At 40.3% G+C, this 23,555-nt stretch overlaps 2 protein-coding genes across 5 annotated transcripts in view; one reads left to right on the top strand and one right to left on the bottom strand.

Moving 5' to 3' along the window:
- The window catches only part of LOC110529505 (CASP8-associated protein 2), a 28,596-nt gene extending 6,640 nt beyond the window's left edge, over positions 1 to 21,956 (bottom strand). For all 3 annotated transcript variants that reach the window (XR_005052819.1, XR_005052820.1, XM_021611749.2), the window contains exons 1-9: positions 21,540 to 21,956; positions 21,132 to 21,221; positions 20,726 to 20,803; positions 20,486 to 20,589; positions 20,278 to 20,352; positions 18,743 to 18,858; positions 15,874 to 18,551; positions 7,166 to 10,028; positions 6,096 to 6,195 (exon numbers count right to left, since the gene is read on the bottom strand). Coding sequence is in view for 1 of the 3 variants with exons in the window: in XM_021611749.2 (XP_021467424.2) it covers positions 6,096 to 6,195; positions 7,166 to 10,028; positions 15,874 to 18,551; positions 18,743 to 18,858; positions 20,278 to 20,352; positions 20,486 to 20,589; positions 20,726 to 20,803; positions 21,132 to 21,186 (6,069 nt within the window). In the remaining 2 variants the exon portion in view is untranslated. The remainder of the gene's footprint in view (positions 1 to 6,095; positions 6,196 to 7,165; positions 10,029 to 15,873; positions 18,552 to 18,742; positions 18,859 to 20,277; positions 20,353 to 20,485; positions 20,590 to 20,725; positions 20,804 to 21,131; positions 21,222 to 21,539) is intronic.
- Positions 21,957 to 22,037: 81 nt separating this feature from the next.
- The window catches only part of LOC110529504 (midasin), a 62,270-nt gene continuing 60,752 nt past the window's right edge, over positions 22,038 to 23,555 (top strand). For both annotated transcript variants that reach the window (XM_036984899.1, XM_036984898.1), the window contains exons 1-3: positions 22,038 to 22,326; positions 22,680 to 22,906; positions 23,199 to 23,423. In XM_036984899.1, coding sequence (XP_036840794.1) covers positions 22,231 to 22,326; positions 22,680 to 22,906; positions 23,199 to 23,423 — 548 coding nt within the window. In that variant the 5' untranslated portion in view covers positions 22,038 to 22,230. The remainder of the gene's footprint in view (positions 22,327 to 22,679; positions 22,907 to 23,198; positions 23,424 to 23,555) is intronic.

Raw genomic sequence — 23,555 nt, 5'->3', positions numbered from 1 at the left:
GCAGTGGCTTCTTCCTTGCTGAGCGGCCTTCCAGGTTATGTCGATATAGGACTCGTTTTACTGTGGCTATAGATACTTTTTTTCCCGGTTTCCTCCAGCATCTTCACAAGGTCCTTGCTGTTCTGGGATTGATTTTCACTTTTCGCACCAAAGTACGTTCATCTCTAGGAGACAGAACGTGTCTCCTTCCTGGGCGGTATGATGGCTGCGTGGTCCAATGGTGGTTATACTTGCGTACTATTGTTTGAAGAGATGAACGTGGTACCTTCAGGCGTTTGGACATTGCTCCCAAGGATGAACCAGACTTGTGGAGGTCTACGATTATTTTTCTGAGGTCTTGGCTGATTTCTTTTGATTTTTCCATAATGTCAAGCAAAGAGACACTGAGTTTGAAGGTAGGCCTTCAAATACATCCACAGGTAAACCTCCAATTGACTCAGATTATGTCAATTAGCCTATGAGAAGCTTCTAAAGCCATGCCATCATTTTGGGAATTTTACACGCTGTTCAAAAGCAGTCAACTTGGTGTATGTAAACTTCTGACCCACTGTAATTTTGATACAATGAATTCTAAGTTAAATAATCTGTCTGTAAACAATTGTTGGAAAAATTACTTGTGTCATGCACAAAGTAGATGTCCTAACCGACTTGCCAAAACTATAGTTTGTTAACAATACATTTGTGAGTGGTTGAAAAACGAGTTTCAATGACTCCAACCTAAGTGTATGTAAACTTCCGATTTCAACTGTATTTTCTACTATCTTTTACACCTTGCCTATGCCGCTCGACCATCACTCATCCATATATTTATATGTACATATTCTCATTCACCCCTTTAGATGTGTGTATTAGGTAGTTGTTGGGAAATTGTTAGATTACTTGTTAAATATTACTGCTCTAGAAGCACAAGCATTTCGCTAAACTCACATTAAGATCTGCTAACCATGTGTATGTGACCAATAAAATTTGATTTGAAGTTTTGGACAGTACCAAAACAAAATGATTTAATGAGTGTCTCTTTGCAGCAAAATCTGCAGAGTTGGGATGGTTGTATCTCCCATATAACATTATATTGGTCGCAAGAATGTTGTATAATAATTTAAATAGAAAAACAAAGTTCTGAATCCAGTGTTGTTTTGTGTATTAGTTCATCGAATCGGTACATCGAAAATCTCTTCCCAACTACTTTGCAATCTATATGGCACAGCTGTCAGTTTCTTGGTCCTTTCATGTAACTGGTATACTTTTTAATTCATCACAATTTTCTTTAACCAATTGTGGTCTTTAATGTAGGGCCGACAGACAAGTTCCTTACGTTCTCCCCCTTCCACTTGCCTCTTCCATTTTTGCAGTAATTAAACAGACATGAAAATAGCAATATTTTGAAGATTTAATTTTCAAATAATCAAAGTGAGAGTTTGTAATCTGAATAAAGGGAAAAAGGCCATTCTTGAACATGGGGTGAGACATTCTTACTAATCTGCTAGAGAACCAGTTTGAATTTAAGTATAACATTTGAAGCCTTTAGTGAGAGGTCTAATACTTTAATATTTAATCATTTCTGCCCTCCGAATCCATATTCATTATATAACTAGGTCTGTTTAAATTGTCTGGCTTGCCTTTCCAAATTAAATTGAATATTTTTTTCTCAGATAGTGAAAAAAACAAACACAAAAAAAAGTTGCTAGGTGTAGGCAAGGCCATAAGCAAATAGGTAAACTGGGATATGACTAAAGAGTTAATCGGGGTGATTTTTCCACAAATAGACAGGTATTTTTCCACGGTAGCAAAATCATATCTATTTTTGCTAACTTTAAATTAAAATGTATGGGAGTGAGATCATTGAATACTGAGTACGCCCACATATTTTCATACAATGTAATAAAACAATGTATCTCCTGTTTCAGGAAGTTACATATAGGACCTTCCACCCCCACCTGGGATATGGAAGCCTGCTGAAACGTAAATAAATATCACCTGGAAGCAGGAGCAACAGTGTGCGGCATTTTCCTTTCTGTTCTCCATGAGTTTGCCTACAACTCCAGCACCTGCGGAAAGTACCCGGATGTGCGCATGTTCTTCAGCTTTTGTACACTTCACCGTCAGACCATTTTATTGGTAAACTACCCGGTAATGTAAAAGTTGGATTCTTTAGTGATCCAATACGTAATATAGTACATTTTTTGTAATTTCGTTATAATCCATAGAGGTTAGAAAAAGTATCTGGATCCTCTGAGGCTGTGGAGAGATCCAACTTGTGGATTTAAACGAAAACATGAATCATCAGGGTACAATGACACTTTTGTTTTTAGGCCCTTGATATTCTTGTTGGATCTGACTTTAATAGCTAACATTTCAATGGCCATAATAAATAGATATGGCGATAGTGGACAACCTTTATTTAATCCCATTGTTTAATACTTTCTGAGAAGTAGACATGATTTACTATTTTACACCTAGGGTTACCATCCATCCATACACAACTGTTCAAAAGTTTGGGGTCACTTAGAAATGTCTTTGTTTTTGAAAAGGAAAGCTTTTTTTTGTCCATTAAAATAACATCAAATTGATCAAAAATAAAGTGTAGACATTGTTAATGTAGTAAATGACTATTGCAGATTTTTTATGGAATATTTACATAGGCCCATTATCAGCAAGCAGCAACCATCACTCCTGTGTTCCAATGGCACGTTGTGTTAGCTAGTCCAAGTTTATCATTTTAAAAGGCTAATTGATCATTAGAAAACCCTTTTGCAATTATGTTAGCACAGCTGAAAATGGTTGTTCTGATTAAAGAAGCAATAAAAAAAAAAAAAACAGTCCTTCTTTAGACTTGTTGAGCATCTGGAGCATCACCATGTGCTAAGTATAAATAATATAAATAATGATAATGATAGTAGATGCTATGCTAAATTGTCAAAACTCCTCCTCTCCAACACAAACGAACAGATGAAGACACAGAAGGGGACCATGAGACCCTAGGTTGTATTTTAAATAGTTAACTGTTATCAATTTCTATTCTGACTTGTAGTGTTAAAAAGGGGAGAAAAAAAGACATCCCCTGTTAATCCGAATTAGCCTGGCTAATCAAATCAAATGTATTTGTCACATATACATGGTTAGCAGATGTTAATGCGAATGTAGAGAAATGCTTGTGCTCCTAGTTCCGACAATGCAGTAATAACCAACGAGTAATCTAACTAACAATTCCAAAACTACTACCTTATACACACAAGTGTAAAGGGATAAAGAATATGTACATAAAGATATATGAATGAGTGATGGTACAGAGCGGCATACGCAAGATGCAGTAGATGGTATCGAGTACAGTATATACGTATGAGATGTGTACAGTGCCTTGCGAAAGTATTCGGCCCCCTTGAACTTTGCGACCTTTTGCCACATTTCAGGCTTCAAACAAAGATATAAAACTGTATTTTTTTGTGAAGAATCAACAACAAGTGGGACACAATCATGAAGTGGAACGACATTTATTGGATATTTCAAACTTTTTTAACAAATCAAAAACAAAAATTGGGCGTGCAAAATGATTCAGCCCCCTTAAGTTAATACTTTGTAGCGCCACCTTTTGCTGCGATTACAGCTGGAAGTCGCTTGGGGTATGTCTCTATCAGTTTTGCACATCGAGAGACTGAAATTTTTTCCCATTCCTCCTTGCAAAACAGCTCGAGCTCAGTGAGGTTGGATGGAGAGCATTTGTGAACAGCAGTTTTCAGTTCTTTTCACAGATTATCGATTGGATTCAGGTCTGGACTTTGACTTGGCCATTCTAACACCTGGATATGTTTATTTTTGAACCATTCCATTGTAGATTTTGCTTTATGTTTTGGATCATTGCCTTGTTGGAAGACAAATCTCCGTCCCAGTCTCAGGTCTTTTGCAGACTCCATCAGGTTTTCTTCCAGAATGGTCCTGTATTTGGCTCCATCCATCTTCCCATCAATTTTAACCATCTTCCCTGTCCCTGCTGAAGAAAAGCAGGCCCAAACCATGATGCTGCCACCACCATGTTTGACAGTGGGGATGGTGTGTTCAGCTGTGTTGCTTTTACGCCAAACATAACGTTTTGCATTGTTGCCAAAAAGTTCAATTTTGGTTTCATCTGACCAGAGCACCTTCTTCCACATGTTTGGTGTGTCTCCCAGGTGGCTTGTGGCAAACTTTAAACAATACTTTTTATGGATATCTTTAAGAAATGGCTTTCTTCTTGCCACTCTTCCATAAAGGCCAGATTTGTGCAATATATGACTGATTGTTGTCCTATGGACAGAGTCTCCCACCTCAGCTGTAGATCTCTGCAGTTCATCCAGAGTGATCATGGGCCTCTTGGCTGCATCTCTGATCAGTCTTCTCCTTGTATGAGCTGAAAGTTTAGAGGGACGGCCAGGTCTTGGTAGATTTGCAGTGGTCTGATACTCCTTCCATTTCAATATTATCGCTTGCACAGTGCTCCTTGGGATATTTCAAGCTTGGGAAATCTTTTTGTATCCAAATCCGGCTTTAAACTTCTTCACAACAGTATCTCGGACCTGCCTGGTGTGTTCCTTGTTCTTCATGATGCTCTCTGCGCTTTTAACGGACCTCTGAGACTATCACAGTGCAGGTGCATTTATACGGAGACTTGATTACACACACGTATTACACACACGTATTTATCATTAGTCATTTAGGTCAACAGTGGATCATTCAGAGATCCTCACTGAACTTCTGGAAAGAGTTTGCTGCACTGAAAGTAAAGGGGCTGAATAATTTTGCACGCCCAATTTTTCAGTTTTTGATTTGTTAAAAAAGTTTGAAATATCCAATAAATGTCGTTCCACTTCATGATTGTGTCCCACTTGTTGTTGATTCTTCACAAAAAAATACAGTTTTATATCTTTATGTTTGAAGCCTGAAATGTGGCAAAAGGTCGCAAAGTTCAAGGGGGCCGAATACTTTCGCAAGGCACTGTATGTAAACAAAGTGGCATAGTTTAAAGTGGCTAGTGATACATGCATTACATAAAGATGCAGTAGATGATAGAGTACAGTATATACGTATACATATGAGATTAATAATGTAGGGTATGTAAACAATATATTAAGTAGCATTGTTTAAAGTGGCTAGTGATATATTTTACATCAATCCTTCCATTAAATTACATTTTGTTCTTACTATACTGAACAATAATTTAACATGCAACAATTGCAAAGATTTTGCTGAGTTACAGTTCATATAAGGACATCAGTCAACTTAAATTAATTAATTAGGCCTTAATCATTTATAGATGATTTGAGAGTTCACTCAGAGCTTAGACATACTTACAGGCAGTATTGGGTACTCATCACTACATACATGAGAAGATTCAACACTTTGTTAAACATGTTAAGTCAATGAATGGTGGGTATGAAGACCAAAACACTCAACATTGTGAGAGGATACCTCCTCCAATGATCCACCAACCAAAGGTATTACGGTTACCATTTCACACCAGATCGTTCAACATACTTGGACTATCACAGAGAAGTGGTAAGTGTGTTGATATCATCTGTTAAATGGCAATATGTTAGAAATTATGATTGAATAATGTCCTGGATGTAAATCTGACCAGGGCATCAGGGTTTCAAAGGTGGGTTAAGACAAATCATGAAAACCAACCTCTTCTGTTCCTGAGACAGAGCACCAATGCATCACACTCAAGTGAGGAAATAACTATTGTTCAACTATGCAACTATTGAAAATAACATTGCATGATGATGCATAAGGTTTAATCTTATAAGCATTTGTAAGTGCATTAATAAATGGTTAATAGCTGGAGGTAAATATTTGCTCACTAATTGGCAAACACTGACCAGTTAGTTATTGCACTATTTTGACCAATATGATATCACTGTTTATTAACGGATTATAATGAATTTACAAATTATTCAAAATGGTTAAGTGTGATTATAACCCCTTTATAAACCCTTTACAAATGGAACCTTATTGTAAAGGGTTACCCCGAATTGACATCAATGCTCAGCATTAACTACTAGTATATTATATCAAAAACATAGAATGCCATTACTATCAAAAGTAAATTAGTAAATTCATACCTGAGCGGGTGTCTTGTTCAATTTCTCTGAAAGGGCAGAGAAAGTATCTGGAGAGGAACCTTTCATCTTCAGTGCGAGGAGAATATCTCGGTCTTCATCCCTTCAAGAAAAACAATTATTTTAGTGGCAATCATGACACTTGACACAGAGACTCTCCAACAGCTAACATTCAAATGGCACATAACAAAAAGGCATGTATTTAAAACTTCACTAGGGTAGGGGGCAGCATTCGGAATTTTGGATGAAAAGCGTGTCACAATTAAACTGCCTGCTATTCAGGCCCAGAAGCTAGGATATGCATATAATTAGTAGATTTGGATAGAAAACGCTAAAGTTTCCAAAACTGTTAAAATAATGTCTGTGAGTATAACAGAACTGATATGGTAGGCGAAAACCCGAGGAAAATCCAACCAGGAAGTAGTTTTATTTTGAAAGGCTGTTTTTACATTGAAAGCCTTTCCACCATACAAAGACTTAGGACCCAGTTCACTATCTCTATGGCTTCCTCAACATGTGACCAGTCTGTAGGCATTGCTTCAGGCTTTTACTCTGAAAAATGAGGGACAGTGGAAATTCCCAGACATGAACCAAGCACGTGATCGGGAGCGCGCATTTCTTGTTTACCTTTTCCATTGAAGAAGATTTTGTCCGGTTGAAATATTATTGATTATTTATGACAAAAACAACTTGATTGATTTTAAACATCGTTTGACATGTTTCTACTATCTTTTATTGTACTTTTTTTTACTTTTCGTCTTGGTGTTAAGAGCGCCCATTGTGCCTTTGGATTTCTGAACTAAACGCACCAACAAAACGGAGGTATTTGGACATAAAGATGAACTTTATCGAACAAAACTAACATTTGTTGTCTAACATGGAGACCTGGGAGTGCCACCAGATGAAGATCATCAAAGGTAAGTGATTAAAATTAATGCCATTTCTGACTTTTGTGACACTCTCCTTGGCTGGAAAATGGCTGTATGGTTTTCTGTGACTAGGCGCTGACCTAACATGCGCCCTGCAATTTCACTGGCTCCCACTTGTACCAGATAGGTTAAAGACCAACTCACCTTGTCCACGTCACCATCACTTCACCCTTTTTTACTATGATATTCTTGGCAGACAGGCTGTTGGGTGATGGGGTAGATTGGGGTGGAGTAATGACTTCACTTCTCTCCCTCTTGGAGCTTCCAGTCCCCTTTCCTTTGGGACTTTTTGAGGACTTCTTTTTATGCATGCTCCTCTCTGGGATCACCTCCCTTTTAGCCCGCTTTGCTTTAGTTTCCACATGGTGCTTTGTGCGCTTTTTCCCGGTCTTACCCTTGCTGTGGTCTCTCTCTGGTGTGTCTTCTATGATGGTGAGGCATGGCGAAGATAGCGCAGATGCTGTTTCGGTGCTTGTGGAAAGGCTGGAAAGGTAGAAAGGAGGAATGGCCTCTGAAAAAGGGGATTTTGAAGGAGTTTTTTCTGGGGGCTGATCTTCGTCTTTACCATGTTTTTCTTGTCCTGGTGGTGTTTGAGGGCTCTCAGCACCCCCAGGATTGATTTCTGCACTTGTGGGGCTGATGCCTGGGTTGGTAGAAATTACTTCTGGGCTTGTGAAGTTGACACATGGGTAGGCACAGTTATTTTCTGGGTTGGTGGCATTATTTCCTGGGTAGGTAGAGTTGACACTGCCTGGGCTTGAAGAGTTGACTTCTTGGCTTGAGTTGATTCCTAGGTTGATGTAGTTGACCACTTGTTTGGTGGAATTGATGTCTGGGCTTAAAGAATTCACTACTAGGCTTGATGAATTAATTCCTAAGCTTGTGGAGTTGACACTGCCTGGGCTTGAGAAGTTATTTCCTTGGTAGGTAGAGTTGACGCTGCCTGGGCTTGAGGAGTTATTTCCTTGGTAGGTAGAGTTGACACTGCCTGGGCTTGAGGAGTTGACCCCCGAGTTGGTGGAGTTGGTGTTTGCATGCCGTATCCTCACAATGAAATGATCATTTGACTTCTCCATCACTACTGCCTGCATGGGCAAGTGAGGCTTGAAGTGAAACAAGGGGTTAACAGGAGCCTCCCTGGTCCTGCCACCACCGCTTGATGCACCGCTGGAGTTGTCCGTGTCCAGGGCAAGGTGAATGTCCTGCTCTGTAGCGTCTTCCCCATCCATAAGAGCATCCTCACTGAAGTGTGCACTGATGACACTGTCCGGAGCAGACATGGGCTCGCCGCTGGCTGGGTGCAAAAAGCTGAGGTGATTGTCAGACTTGAGAGGTGAGGGAATTGTGAGAGACCCAGACAGATCTTCTGCCAATATGGAATATGATCTATGCGAGAACACACTGGACTGTGGTGTCCTTCTGATTTCTGGTAGGCCGGAGGGCACCTCTAACATGCAACTCTCATCCAACAAAGATGGATTTAATGGAATTTGGACTTTTGAATTTGGAGAGGAAAACTTGATAGGTGAAATAGCTGACCATGTGGCAATGAGTTTAGAGGGAGTACCAACTTTACTTGGGGTACCAACGCCTAGGAAACGCTCCCTTTCTTTCAGAGGAGTACCAAGGGACCAGCCATGATTGTCCCCAGCTGAAACACTTGTTTCTAGCAGATCAGACCCTTGTAAAAGACACTTGAAGATCTCTCCCATCTGAGAGTCCGTTACCAGGTTGAACGTTAGGCTGGAGGCTTGCTGTTCTGTGAGGATTTCAAAGTCAGGCTTGTCATGGAGTGAGACATTTTGAGACAGCCGGCGAACATAGGTTGCTGTTTTCTCAGCAGATGAAGAGCTGTTTGATGGTAAGATCTCTACCACGTTTTGCAAAGGAGGTTGGATAACAGGAGGATCTGAGGTTTGAGGCACCGATTCCATATCCTCTTCGAAGGACATTTTAATATTTTTGCCTCTTCCAAGACCTGTTTTGCAAGGGGGGACAGTCCGAGACCTGGTTCTTTTCATGCTGGTTTCAACACACTCAGTGAATTCCTTTTGCAGTCTTTTTGGTGCAGAAGTTCTGGTTATGGTCACTCCCTGCTGCATTTTAAGTTCAGTGGCCACAGATGGCTTGGGGGACTTCACAGGCAGCTTGGGTACACCCTTTCCAGAGAGACTGTCTCTTTTTTCTGCTCCTGCCGACTGGCTTCCGTTTGAGGATTTGCAAACACTTCTCAGTGCAGTTTGAATCTCCTTGAATAAGAAGTCTAACTGCACATCCACGAATTCCCACAGTTTCAACTTCATATTAAGTGGTTCTTGGTCAAAGATGCGGTTGACAATGCCATTATTTGATAACTTACTCAAAACAGAAATGATGATGTTCTTCAGTTTAACTTTGAGGTAATCTTCTTGGCTGCATAGTTTAGTAAAGCTTACACTATCAACAAAGTCTGTAAAAGAGGGAAAAAAGGACATGTCCATAACACCGCAGAAGGTTTTCTTAGGGAATGTTGAATGAAGCTTCATGTACTTTTTTCTGCACTCATAGCGAATCTTTGCAAGCATGGCCATAACCTCCTCCACGGTAGACAAGGCAGCATTGGGTAAAGGAGGTTGAACAGTTCTGTAGCGGGTTTTGTTTGATGTGGGGCTTCCAAATGGTGAAGTCAAGGTTTTACTTCCGAGTTTAAAATTCTGTTGTGAAACTAAACTATTTTCTTTGGCCGGCTTCTTTGAAAGTCTAGGGGATGACTTGAGAGTTGGTTGATTTTTATTCGTTCTTGTGGGCCGAACCGTCATGGGTGGAGAACTTGGCATGACTGGAGTTTCTTCCTCTTCACTTTCACTAACAATTTCACCCTCTTCCAGTTCCTCAAGGCTGGAAGGATGGACAGATGTCTCATCCACATCTCGTTGTGCAGCATGTGTGACAGAGCAGCCAGGATTGTTGTTCTCCTGATTCACTTCCAACTTCTTTGAATTGGAATCTCCAGTAGCACTGGGAAAATCTGGTCAAATACAATACATAGATTAGCTAATTAAAAGCATACCACGTCTACACAGTACAGTCAGTTTCATGGCGTTAAAGCAGTTGATTAGCATGTGTATACCTATTAAAGTTTAGACATGTACTGCCCTAATTGTTATAAGTGGATATAAAATGAAAGATTAATCTCTCATGTGAAGTTCAATCGTATCCACAGATATCAAATGTGGACTTAGGCTTTTGCTCTTGCCAACCAGTACACATCTGATTTAACTAATCATAGACTTCAATCATGATGTTAAATCAGGTGTGTTATTGCTTGGTTAGAACACAATCCTGCACCCACACCAGCCCTCTGTTGATAAGAAGCCTCGCAACATAGACCACAACACACAATTCAATGAATTATCTGAAAGCCGATTCACATTTGCTGTACTGCTATTCTTGTTAATTAGTTTGACTTGTCTTCCTAAAGACTATCTGAAGACATTTAAAATGTCAATCTACTGTGTATTAAATAAGGTTCAGGTGGTGGACCAACAAACAGAATTACCTGGATGAATGACAACAATATGACAATACTCCCACCTAAAAGTGCATGAGTAGTCGCACCAATAGTCATATTCTTGTCCCTCATTTGTTTGTTATTTTTGTCCACCACTTGTAGGTGTTATCTCTCTGATATCACTCAAACCTGATCTTGTGCTTCTCTCCATACATCAACAACTACCTGTCCACTCCAAACATCTTGGGAGAGAGTATAAAGGTCTCTAATTGTTTGCAATCTTGGTAAAGGCAACATGGTGAACCCATAAAACGCATAACTGTAGTTTGTGTTTTAATTAACTTAAAACCAACCCAAAATTATTTATAAGAAAATGACTTAATGTCTTAAAGTAATGATTGATTATATATATATATATATATATATATATATATATTTTTTTTTTCCCTTGAACTTTGCAACCTTTTGCCACATTTCAGGCTTCAAACAAAGATATAAAACTGTATTTCTTTGTGAAGAATCAACATCAAGTGGGACACAATCATGAAGTGGAACGACATTTATTGGATATTTCAAACTTTTTTAAGAGTTCCGTTAAAAGAGGTCCGTTAAAAGCGCAGAGTGCATCATGAAGAACAAGGAACACACCAGGCAGGTCCGAGATACTGTTGTGAAGAAGTTTAAAGCCGGATTTGGATACAAAAAGATTTCCCAAGCTTTAAACATCCCAAGGAGCACTGTGCAAGCGATAATATTGAAATGGAAGGAGTATCAGACCACTGCAAATCTACCAAGACCTGGCCGTCCCTCTAAACTTTCAGCTCATACAAGGAGAAGACTGATCAGAGATGCAGCCAAGAGGCCCATGATCACTCTGGATGAACTGCAGAGATCTACAGCTGAGGTGGGAGACTGTCCATAGGACAACAATCAGTCGTATATTGCACAAATCTGGCCTTTATGGAAGAGTGGCAAGAAGAAAGCCATTTCTTAAAGATATCCATAAAAAGTATTGTTTAAAGTTTGCCACAAGCCACCTGGGAGACACACCAAACATGTGGAAGAAGGTGCTCTGGTCAGATGAAACCAAAATTGAACTTTTTGGCAACAATGCAAAACGTTATGTTTGGCGTAAAAGCAACACAGCTCATCACCCTGAACACATCATCCCCACTCTCAAACATGGTGGTGGCAGCATCATGGTTTGGGCCTGCTTTGCTTCAGCAGGGACAGGGAAGATGGTTAAAATTGATGGGAAGATGGATGGAGCCAAATACAGGACCATTCTGGAAGAAAACCTGATGGAGTCTGCAAAAGACCTGAGACTGGGACGGAGATTTGTCTTCCAACAAGACAATGATCCAAAACATAAAGCAAAATCTACAATGGAATGGTTCAAAAATAAACATATCCAGGTGTTAGAATGGCCAAGTCAAAGTCCAGACCTGAATCCAATCGAGAATCTGTGAAAAGAACTGAAAACTGCTGTTCACAAATGCTCTCCATCCAACCTCACTGAGCTCGAGCTGTTTTGCAAGGAGGAATGGGAAAAAATGTCAGTCTCTCGATGTGCAAAACTGATAGAGACATACCCCAAGCGACTTACAGCTGTAATCGCAGCAAAAGGTGGCGCTACAAAGTATTAACTTAAGGGGGCTGAATAATTTTGCACGCCCAATTTTTCAGTTTTTGATTTGTTAAAAAAGTTTGAAATATCCAATAAATGTCATTCCACTTCATGATTGTGTCCCACTTGTTGTTGATTCTTCACAGAAAAAATACAGTTTTATATATTTATGTTTGAAGCCTGAAATGTGGCAAAAGGTCGCAAAGTTAAAGGGGGCCGAATACTTTCGCAAGGCACTGTACCTATTGTTCACCTAATACCTTTTCTGCACTATTGGTTAGAGCCTGTAAGCAAGCATTTCACTGTAAAGTCTACAACCGTTGTATTCGGCACAAGTGAAAAATAAACTTGATTTGATGGACTGTCACTTCTATTGGATTATTTGAGCTGTTCTTGCCATAATATGGACTTGGTCTTCACACAAATAGGGCTGGCTACCTTCTGTATACCACCAGGACCATGTCACAACACACCGGATTGGCTCAAATTGCATTAAGAAGGTAAAAATAAAGAAAAAACCGTTGAATAAGTAGGTGTGTCCAATTTTTTTACTGGTACTGTTTGTCATGTACAGTTGAAGTCGGAAGTTTACATACACCTTAGCCAAAAACATTTAAACTGAGTTTTTCACAAATTCCTAGCATTTAATCCTAGTAAACATTCCCCGTCTTTGGCCAGTTAGGATCACCACTTTATTTTAAGAATGTGAAATGTCAGGAAAATAGTAGAGAGAATGATTTATTTCAGCTTTTGTTTCTTTCATCACATTCCCAGTGGGTCAGAAGTTTACATACACTCAATTGCCTTTAAATTGTTTAACTAGAGTCAAACGTTTCAGGTAGCCTTCCACAAGCTTCTCACAATAAGTTGGGTGAATTTTGGCCCATTCCCCCTGACAGAGCTGGTGTAACTGAGTCAGGTTTGTAGGCCTCCTTGCTCACACACGCTTTTTCAGTTCTGCTCACAATTCCAGTAGGTCACAAGATTACATACATTAAGTGGACTGTGCCTTTAAACCGCTTGGAAAATTCCAGAAAATGAGGTCATTAATTTAGAAGCTTCTGATAGGCTAATGGACATCATTAGTCAATTGGAGGTGTACCTGTGGGTATTTCAAGGCCTACCTTCAAACTCAATGCCTCTTTGCTTGACATCATGGGAAAATCAAAAGAAATCAGCCAAGACCTCAGAATTTTTTTTTTTATTATTTTTTTTGTTACACCTCCACAAGTCTGGTTCATCCTTGGGAGCAATTTCTAAACGCCTTACGGTACCACGTTCATCTCTACAAACAATAGTACGCAAGTATAAACACCATGGGACCACGCAGCTGTCATACCGCCCAGGTAGGAGACGCATTCTGTCTCCTAGAGATGAACGTACTTTGATGCGAAAAGTGAAAATCAATCCCAGAACAACAGCAAAGGACCTTGTGAAGATGCTGGAGGAAACAGGTAAAAAAAGCATCTATATCCACAGTAAAACGAGTCCAATATCGACATAACCTGATAGGCCGCTCTGCAAGGAAGAAGCCACTGCTCCAGAACCGCCATAAAAAAGCCAGACTACGGTTTGAAACTGCACATGGGGACAAAGATACCTTTGGAGAAATGTCCTCTGATCTGATGAAACAAAAATAGAACTGTTTGGCCATAATGACCATCGTTATGTTTGGAGGAAAAAGGGGGAGGCTTGCAAGCCGAAGAACACCATCCCAACCGTGAAGCACGGAGTGGCAGCATCATGTTGTGGGGATGCTTTGCTGCAGGAGGGACTGGTGCACTTCACAAAATATATGGCATCATGAGGGAGGAAAATTCAGTGGATATATTGAAGAAACATCTCAAGACATCAGTTGAAGCTTGGTCGCAAATGGGTCTTCCAAATCGGCAATGACCCAAAGCATACTTCCAAAGTTGTGCAAAATGGCTTAAGGACAACAAAGTCAAGGTATTGGAGTGGCCATCACAAAGCCCCGACCTCAATCCTATAGAAAATTTGTGGGCAGAACTGAAAAAGCATGTGCGAGGTAGGAGGCCTACAAACCTGACTCCATTACACCAGCTCTGTCAGGAGGAATGGGCCAAAATTCAACCAACTTATTGTGGGAAGCTTGTGGAAGGCTAACCGAAACGTGACTCAAGTTGAACAATTTAAAGGCAATGCTACCAAATACTAATTGAGTGTAGTTGTAAACTTCTGACCCACTGGGAATGTGATGAAATAAATAAAGGCTGAAATAAATCATGCTCTCTATTATTATTCTGACATTTCAAATTCTTAAAATAAAGTGGTGATTCTAACTGACCTTAGACAGGGAATGTTTACTAGGATTAAATGTCAGGAATTGTGAAAGAAAAACAACTAAAAAGGCTCTAAATACTTCTCTGTTTGTGATTTCAAAATTCAGACAAATGAGCACTATTTTTTGGGGCAGATCGTTTTTGTAACTAAAAACAAACGTCAGTGGCCGTTGGGCAATGGCGGTTCTGGTGTTAATAATTACGCTTACCCTACCTAACAACTAATGCTCAGGTCTGCTGAGTGCAAACTTGTGAAAATTCTGTGCAACTTCCGCCAAGCGTTTACTGTGAACACTGAAGCTGTACCTGCTTTAATTTACTGTTTTAACAGTGGCCAAGTAGGCTACTGTGGTAAAAGGCCTCACATAACATTTTAACATGGAAATAGCTGTTCTATCATTCAGTCTACAGTAGCAGCCAATGTGTTGTATTCAATGTAGGACTACATTCCATGAGACTTTTGAAAAAAAACATGCAGGGCTTGACATTAACCAGTTTATCCAGTGGTCCTTGAGACAAGGAGGTGACTTAACATGTTGTGTTGTTTGATGCAAGAAACAACTTTACAATTTAAAAAAAATATATTATTACTCTCTTACCATTATTACAGAGAATCAGACAAATTATGCTGCCCTCTGTCTATTGGCTACTTAGCTTATTCAAGCCTGTCTCAAAATACAACACTGGCCATTTAAGACATAAAAAAAGCTCTTTACCTGACTCGATCTTGGAAGATGTCTAGAAATGTTAAAGTTTTGTGCTCTTTCAGGAAGAAATCACTCCCACATTTCTGACTACAAATTAGCTAAAAATGCGCTAATACACTATTTAGCAAAGAATACGAACAAATGTGCACACGTGGCCACATGCAGCTCTCGCTTTGATCTCAAAATAAGAGCACAATAATTGTGACTGCTCATGCTGTAAAATAGTCCAGTTAAAAGTGAATGGCACTACTCCATATATAGCAATGGTTATTTGCATATAGGCCTACTGGAGCTCCGATTGGTTATGGCGCAGCAGTCTGTGTAGACTAGAGTATGGGCTTGAGTCGTGCAATAGAATCCTACTCTGATGTGCTCTGCCTAAAACAAAATATATTGCATAGTTAACTATGCAAGACTTAGTATGCAAAACTTTTGTTTCGGTATGTTGCATTGAAAGTGGCTAATATTGCGTTGATTCGGTCACAATTCCCACAGTAAAGAGAAACATTGATAGTGTTACCTAACGGGGAAAACTCTATAAAAGTTGAGGGAAGTTCAATCTCGTGCTTCTCTGTGCGGGCTGATATTTCTTCTGCTCAGCAGTTCCCGGGGGAGCTGTGCACAGCTTTGAGGGAACATTGCTAACAACGACATACTTTTGCATCTTCTTAACATTTAGCATAGAACAGAAATTGTTTAACTAAACCAAACCAAGTGATGCTTACCTTTGCAAAGACTCTTGAAGTAAGCAGGTTTGCTGTGACATGGCAGCTGCTGGCTTTTCGTCTTCAGGCGGACTGGGCTTGTGAGTGGGCTTATGGCATGTGGAATGACTTTTAGATTACTCAGTGTGAGCATCATCGAGTCCTCATCATGGGCCATCGGAATGGAGCTGGAGGGCTCAACATTCTCCTCTTCATTCTCTGTGTAGCTTGGCTCAGAATTTAGGTACTTCTTTGGTGTCTCTGCCAAACCACAGTTGTACTGTTCAGATGGTGCAACTTCTCCTGTGGTGCTACTCACCTTAGACACCCCAATACTGCTCAATGGTGAACTTTGTTCCACAAGAGTTTTCTCCTTCTCACACTCCACAGGGATTTCTGTAACATCAGTAATGACCTCAGACGTGATGCCGATATCTACCTCCATGCTAATCGTACTGGACACAGCATCCTTGGAAACATCTTGCACCTCTGTCCCATTTTTCTCCAGACTAGAATTAGTAATAATGGAAGCAGGCATTTGTTGAAGGCCCTTAGGTTGGACAAAAGGTGTACATTTCAGAGATTCTGATTGTTTTCCTGGACTACCTTCAACAGCAGGATGTCCCACACAGACAGCAGGTGGATCTTGTGTCACAGTTTCAACAGCTTGGCTTTTACAGACCAAAGCACTGGGAGTTTCACTGTTGGACTTGTCAGTAATAATAACCAGTGAGTCTCCAGTTGAATGTTCAGGGGTAAGTCCATTAGCAGATAGGCCAGTGTCGGTATTTGAATTGTTTCCACAATTCTCAGTGACAGAAGTAGTAGTCGCAGAGACAGCAGCAGCAGTCAAATCCTTAGACGTGCCAGTTTTTCTTTCTGAGTCACATTTTTCAAGTCTGCTCTCCAGTGGAGTTTTCAAAACAATGTCACAGTCTGGAGCTGAAACAAAATCCTTCCTGAGAGGTTCTGGTGTGGTGGGTTTAGTCCTCTGACCCTCCATGGCATCGGGCAGCTCAGGTCTTCCTTCGGAGCCATCTTGGACAGTACTGTCTTCTACTTCTAACTGGCACTTATGTCGCTCTTTGGCTTCAGACAGAGGCTTTTCAGCATCCTGACAAGATTCTCTCTCTGTATGTCTACTCTCCATACTTTCAGGTTGTGGAGGCTTTGAGATTTCTGAAGAGGGCTGTATAACAGGGTTCTCAAAGACCTCATGGGTGTCTACTACACTACTGTGGATTTTGTCTACTACAAGCAATTCTCCAAGATGAGTTTGTCCACTGTCTTCTGCTGACTGATCTTCAGGCACCTCATCAGGTGGTGTGCCCTCCTCCTGTTCCTTGACTTCAGCAGACTGTCTTGGTGTTTTAACTGGTGACAGGGTGAGGTTCAGAGTTTCCATGAAACTTAACTTTCTGTTGGGACCGTTTTCCTCTTTAGAGCTTTTCTCAGCCACTTTGGCCTCAGGTGGAAGCACTTCCGATTCCTCATGTGTCTTTTGCTCCCTGACTTTACCATTGACCATGTTCTTGTCCTTACTGACGTCCGCACTGCATCGGTTATGTTCCTTTGTTCTTTTTTCCTCGCGCTCCTTTCCTCTCTCTGTACAACTGCTTTTTCTTTCTCCTGACTTGTTTTTCTCTTTTCTGATCTCATCCTCTCTTTTTCTCTCTTTTTTCCTTCGATGGTCCCTTGGAGGACTTGTCCCTCCCTTGCGATTAAAATATTCACTGGATCGTTTAGTGAGACTGGCTTGATTTGAATAGGCATGCATTCTGTTTTTAGAGGAAATGTCTTTAATACTTCTACTACGCTTATCGTCATCCTTATCAAAGCTAAGCACCTTATCATGTCGACTAGACCCTGTTGATAGAATGTCTGCACTGTCTTTAGACAATCCTTTAGACGTACGGTAAGAGGAAGCAGTGCAATGCAAAATGTCTGAGTGTGGGCTTTTAGACTTATCTGATCTCCTGTGTACCTCAACATCTGAGGGATGAGGGTATCTGCTTTTGTTTGACTTAGAATCATATTTTCCAATATCTTTTTGTGCTCTGTGTGACCGGTTCCTCTCATCTGAATGAGATTCCTTATTTACATCTGGACTGTTTTTATGTCGCTGCTCCTTCGACTCAGACAGCCTGGGACTTTCACCTCTGCCTTCTCTGTGCTTGGTTTGTTTTGGCTTGTCTGACAGGCCTAGTTCACGTGTATGGTGTCTTTTCACGGAGTCCTTACTGGAACTGCTAACAGAAGAATATGTGTCTTTCACTGAAGCTTCTGAATCGCCTCTAGAGGTGACAGGAAGAGGTGGTCTGAAATTTCTTGCGTCAGATGGGGGTTGGGGGAGGACCACATCTCTGTCTTGACAGTGCAGCTGATGAAGATCCTTTACAACACAACCCTTAGATCCTGGTAGTTGAGTTGGTGGAGGTGGACCCGTATGATTCAGTCTGGTTGGAACTTCTGGTTGATAAGGCCCCGTAGGATTCAGTTTGGTTGGAACTTCTGGTTGATAAGGCCCCGTATGATTCAGTCTGGTTGGAACTTCTGGTTGATAAGGCCCTGTAGGATTCAGTCTGGTTGGAACTTCTGGTTGATAAGGCCCCATAGGATTCAGTCTCATTGGACCTTGATTTTTCAAGCAGTTCATCTGAGATTGATGGTGAGCAGCAGGACCTCTCTCTGGCCTGAAACTAAAAGTTAACATAAATTACACACATGCCTAGATTCACAGAGACCACAGCAATTATTCAATTGACCCCATCTAATGGATACATAGAAAACATGTGTAGGCCCCTAAATAACTGTTTATTTGATGTACCCTGCCAACTACGAGTTACCGCTTCACAGGTGTATATGAAATATGAATGGTCAAGACACTTACCTTTGGCTCAACCTATTTATCTCCTTGTCCTTCCGCACAACCTCCATTTTAGCTGTTTTGATGAGCGCACAGATGTTCTTCTTCAGACGGCTGTTCTCAGTGTTCAGCGTTGTATTCTTCAAAATGACAACAACATCTCAACCACATACTAACTGCAAGTCGCTCTGGATAAGAGCATCTGCTAAAATGACCAAAATGTAAATAAGAAACAGAGAGAACCAATGCAATCATTTGTCAATGTAGCCTTTCCATCACCCACTAGTGCTGAACAATTAGTGCTTTTTGAGGTCGGTTAGGTTTTGGTTCGATTATTAAAAAATAAAATCACGGTTTTCAATTTCGATATTTTTTTCCGTGCATTGTGGGTTGAATGCTGTAACACAGAATAAAACGATGAATAAAAGTCCAATGATGGTAGTGACTGCCCATTACTGCTTATTAACCATCATTTAATTCACATTACTTTGATCAAATATTTCAGTTGTGTATATTACATTTGTTTTAGTTGATGACTTATTATTACTATTTCATTCCAAGTCATAATCTCTATAGTGCTGCTGCCTATGCTGTCTGACAAAATCACTATTTTAGTAGTTCCTCAAAGTAAATAAGGCATACTTTTAGGAGGGGTTGGGGTCCAATCCTGCCTGAGGGTGGTTTGAGTAAAATAAAACCTCAATATACTTTAAAATGACTAAACCTGAATCGAAACGGTATAAAAATGATAGACTTCTATTCATACAGTTTCTTGACTGTCCAGTTCACTAGACAGTCAGGGAGCTTCGAAAATTAAAATAAAGATGGATCGAGGACTATTTTTTGCCAAATTTGAGGCAAGGAAATAACATTTTCAGTGTGGCCCTCCGGATCTCGTTGAAGACCGAATGCGGCCCCCAGGGCAAAATTAGTTTGACAACACTGACTTAGATAACGCAATTTCAGGTAGAGATAGCTTGCGAAGCGAATGCTCTCTATCCTGCATTCTTCTGTCTCTTCTCTCTCTCGCTCAGTGTCTGCCCCACACTAACCTAATGTAGCAGGTGGAAAAGAAACACAGACTGGACAAGAAGGCACTCAATTGATTATGGTCATTGTACTTAATACTGACGTTTTCAACGCTAAACTACGTAGAATAATGGCCTATTGGAAACTACAACATCACACAGTTCAGTCTTGATCTGATTTATCTGTGGAAAAACAATGTGAGCATTGAGCTCACAAACAAACAAAAAAAACAACTAAATGGAAATAATTCAAATAATTGAACCACGGTCTGATCACTTAATAATTTTAAGGTTTATAAACAACTAACATTTTGGTTAATCGCTCAGCACTATCACCCACAGAGAATAACAAAGGATTTTCAGAGGGAAATAATTTTTAATTTTTTTTTTTATCTAATGTTCAAATTCAAGTAAATGTTAATTGATTTATCCAATCTATTTCTGTAAAAAATATTTAAAGTACTTTTATGCTCCTTGTATTTTAAGGGGTACTACTAATACATGATTGACACTTGAGACTTTGTTACAAACCTTTGTTTCAATCTGCTGCAACCGCCTAAGTAACTCTTCAATTTGGCTTTGTGCAGCATTGTATCTTGTCCTCAACTGTAATGAGACATGGTTAGTTATTCCGTTCTAACAGGACCTGTCTATCAGTGATGAACAGCATTCCATTTTAGACAAAGCAAAGAGAAAAAGAAAATGCACACATGAATTGGATAAGGATTACAGTACAAACCTCATTGTAGGAAGAGTCTTTATCCTGTTGTTCCTCCGTTATGATTTCTTCATATAAATCCATAGAGCTCAGATTCTGTGGTGAGAGGAATGTGCAGTTTCTTTCTGTAATAAGATTACACAAGCATGAAGCAGGCCATATTATCAGTTAGAACATGGATATCTTTTCTACTTCTAAAAATATATATCTGACTCGGACCATCTTGTGAAGAACCAATGTGTATGTTTGAGTGATATTTACCTGCATTTGGATAAATCCTTGGACTTGCCAAACCAGAATAAATATCCATAGAATCATCATCGATTGCTGCCACCGTATCTGTGAGGTAGAAGTTTTGCAAAGATACACAGCTGTTTAAATTATTGATTAATTTTTTTTAACCTTTATTTAACTGGGCACGTCAGTTAAGAACAAATTCATATTTGTTGGAAAAGCATTCCAGGTAAAGATGGTTGAGAATGCCAAGAGTGTGCAAAGCTGTCAAGGCAAAGGGTGGCTACTTTGTAGAACCTAAAATATATTTTGATTTGTTTAACACTTTTTTGATTACATGTGTTATTTCATAGTTGATGTCTTCCCTATTATAGAAAATAGTACAAATTTAACTTTTGACTGGCACTGTATACATGTATAGCATTGTACTCACTGCAGTTGTCTTGACTGAGATCACCATACACTTCGTCCATCAAATCCCCCTCCATTCTCCCGATGCTCAATCAATGGCTCAGAGATGTACCTGGAAGAAACAATGCATAATTATCTAGTATGCTTGTATGTGTGTGTGTAGCTAGCTAGTTCATTGCGGAATCTAAATTAGCTACGTCGACTCCTTGTACATGCACCAACGGATATAATGGAAAGCACAGCCCCAAGCATCAGCACATTTTAGCTAGGTAACAGAAACAAGCTAGCAAGCCAGTTAGTTTATTTAGCTAGCTAACGTTCGTCTGAGACCTACAAACCTAACTAGCTAGCTACAAACTCAAGACATGGATGAACATTGAGTCTGAAAATAGATTGGAATGTGAATTGAAAAATAAATAAATCCACTCACCATATGAAAATAGATTCGATGAATGTTGTTTAGAATGTTATTATTATCATCTGTTTACAATCACTGTCGCGCCAACCCAACGACAACCTTTTTCAGGGAGCAGGAAATAACGACATTTTACCGCGGTCTGCAAAACAGATGACAGCGGCTCTTCCGGGACTCTCAGACATTCAAAGTAAAATTATCATATCAAATGATTTAGGCCAAAATCATACAAAGCCAAATTAGCTAGATTATTTCAGATAAAACACCTTATCAAAGGAAACCACAGCTTCTGACTTCAAAAAGTTAGCAATTTATCTAGCAAGCTGTCTGGTCTAACTAAGCTAGTTCGAGACCCGAGGCGTTTCACTCGGTAAATATTGTGCTGTATAGAGAAAAAAAACTAGGTGTCATAGGTTATATTTGACTTCAAAAGCGTCAACTAACGTATGACTGTCGCTTCCAATCGCGTCATGTAAGCGACATCATTTGGACATTCGACCCGGAAGTGTTTCTGATTTACTCACATGTGGACTGGATTTTAACAGTGACGGGAACGTGCTTACTGTGTTGTGATACAATCTAGACAGACAAGCAAGTGATGCACCTCACGATTTGGTCAACGAAGAATATAACAACACATTGCAGTCTTTATCGATTATCGCAAATTTCGCTGTGCATCTCTCTTACCTAAACGACAAATGGTACGATGGAAAATTTAGAATTGAGCCTGTCATCACTGGGTACCATATCCAGACATATTGACAAAAGTCACAACGAACTCAGCAAGTATTTAGCAAAACAGGTAAGATACATTTCTCCTTACGTGTTATAAACACAATAGTGTGTAATATGTTTCTTTTGACCTATTGATAAGTGATGCACCCTATATGTGCACGTGCATATTCCACCCTCTTAAATATGCATTTGTCTATTTACAATCCAAACAATTGCACTGCACCTACACCCCCATCTTAATAAATGCAAACGTGACCTAATTACAATTTTGCTCAGAACGCTATTTACATGACATTGATGGATCTCCCTTCAGATTGGAGGGTGTAGACATAGCCCACCCATGCCTATAGTTGCCTGGCATGTCCTAATGAATTCAAATGTCAATCTTGACTTACCCCTGATATGTCTTTCTGTCTGTAGATATGGAGCCAGCAGGACAGACAGTGCATTCTGGCTTGTTTGGCTCGGCTTCTGTTGGAGAAGGACTATACTCTGCTGCTCGCCCGCCACCTCCGGCCCCTGATCCTTGACCTGCTGGAGAGGAACGCAGAGAGGATCAAAGCAGATGGCAGGATCAACCATGATCTCCACGAGCGCCTGTGTGTGGCGCTTAGCAAACTCCTCGGTGTCAGTCCCGATGCACAGGCGTAAGTAGTGAACCCTGCATGATCACTGATCATTAGACATGATGGAAAAACACTTCATAAACACTAGCTATTTTTTCCATTCTCTTCTAAGGGCTTGAAGTGGCATGAAAAAACTGCCAATACTCACTTTATATTTTACTCTGTCAGGGTTTGTATTTTCGAGGATTATTATTAATATTCTATGAGAAAGGCCAGTATTCAAGCAGTAGAAAATAATCTCTACTACCGATCAGCACTGGCCCACATCAACCACTACTTCTAACAACCTCTGTTGCACTTTCCTCATTGTCAGGTTTGCTGCGAGGTATTTCAATGATGCCCCTCCAGTGTTCCAGAGGCTCTTCTTCACCAGTGAAGAGTCCTCGTCTGTCCAGTACGGCCCCAGGAGGATGAAACTGCGGGACTTGATGGGCGCTACTCTCCGCTTCCTCCAGAGTGACTGTACCAAGTTCCGAGTCCTCTGGGACTGGAGTGCCTGCGTGTCTCAGCTACTCACCAGCGACGTCATGGTTCGAGGGTGTGTATCTACCTTGTCTACCATTCCCTCAGTATCTATTCTCTCTCAGGCCCTACGACAGACTAGCGTCCTGTCCAGGAGTGTACTTATACATCAAGCTGCCTCACGCTACAGAAACAGGCTGGATGCTTT

Source organism: Oncorhynchus mykiss, chromosome 8 (genome assembly GCF_013265735.2).
Source record: "Oncorhynchus mykiss isolate Arlee chromosome 8, USDA_OmykA_1.1, whole genome shotgun sequence".
NCBI lineage: Eukaryota > Metazoa > Chordata > Actinopteri > Salmoniformes > Salmonidae > Oncorhynchus > Oncorhynchus mykiss.
The sequence above is the reverse complement of the archived record's forward strand: the minus strand, read 5'-3'. Positions and strand labels throughout refer to the sequence as shown.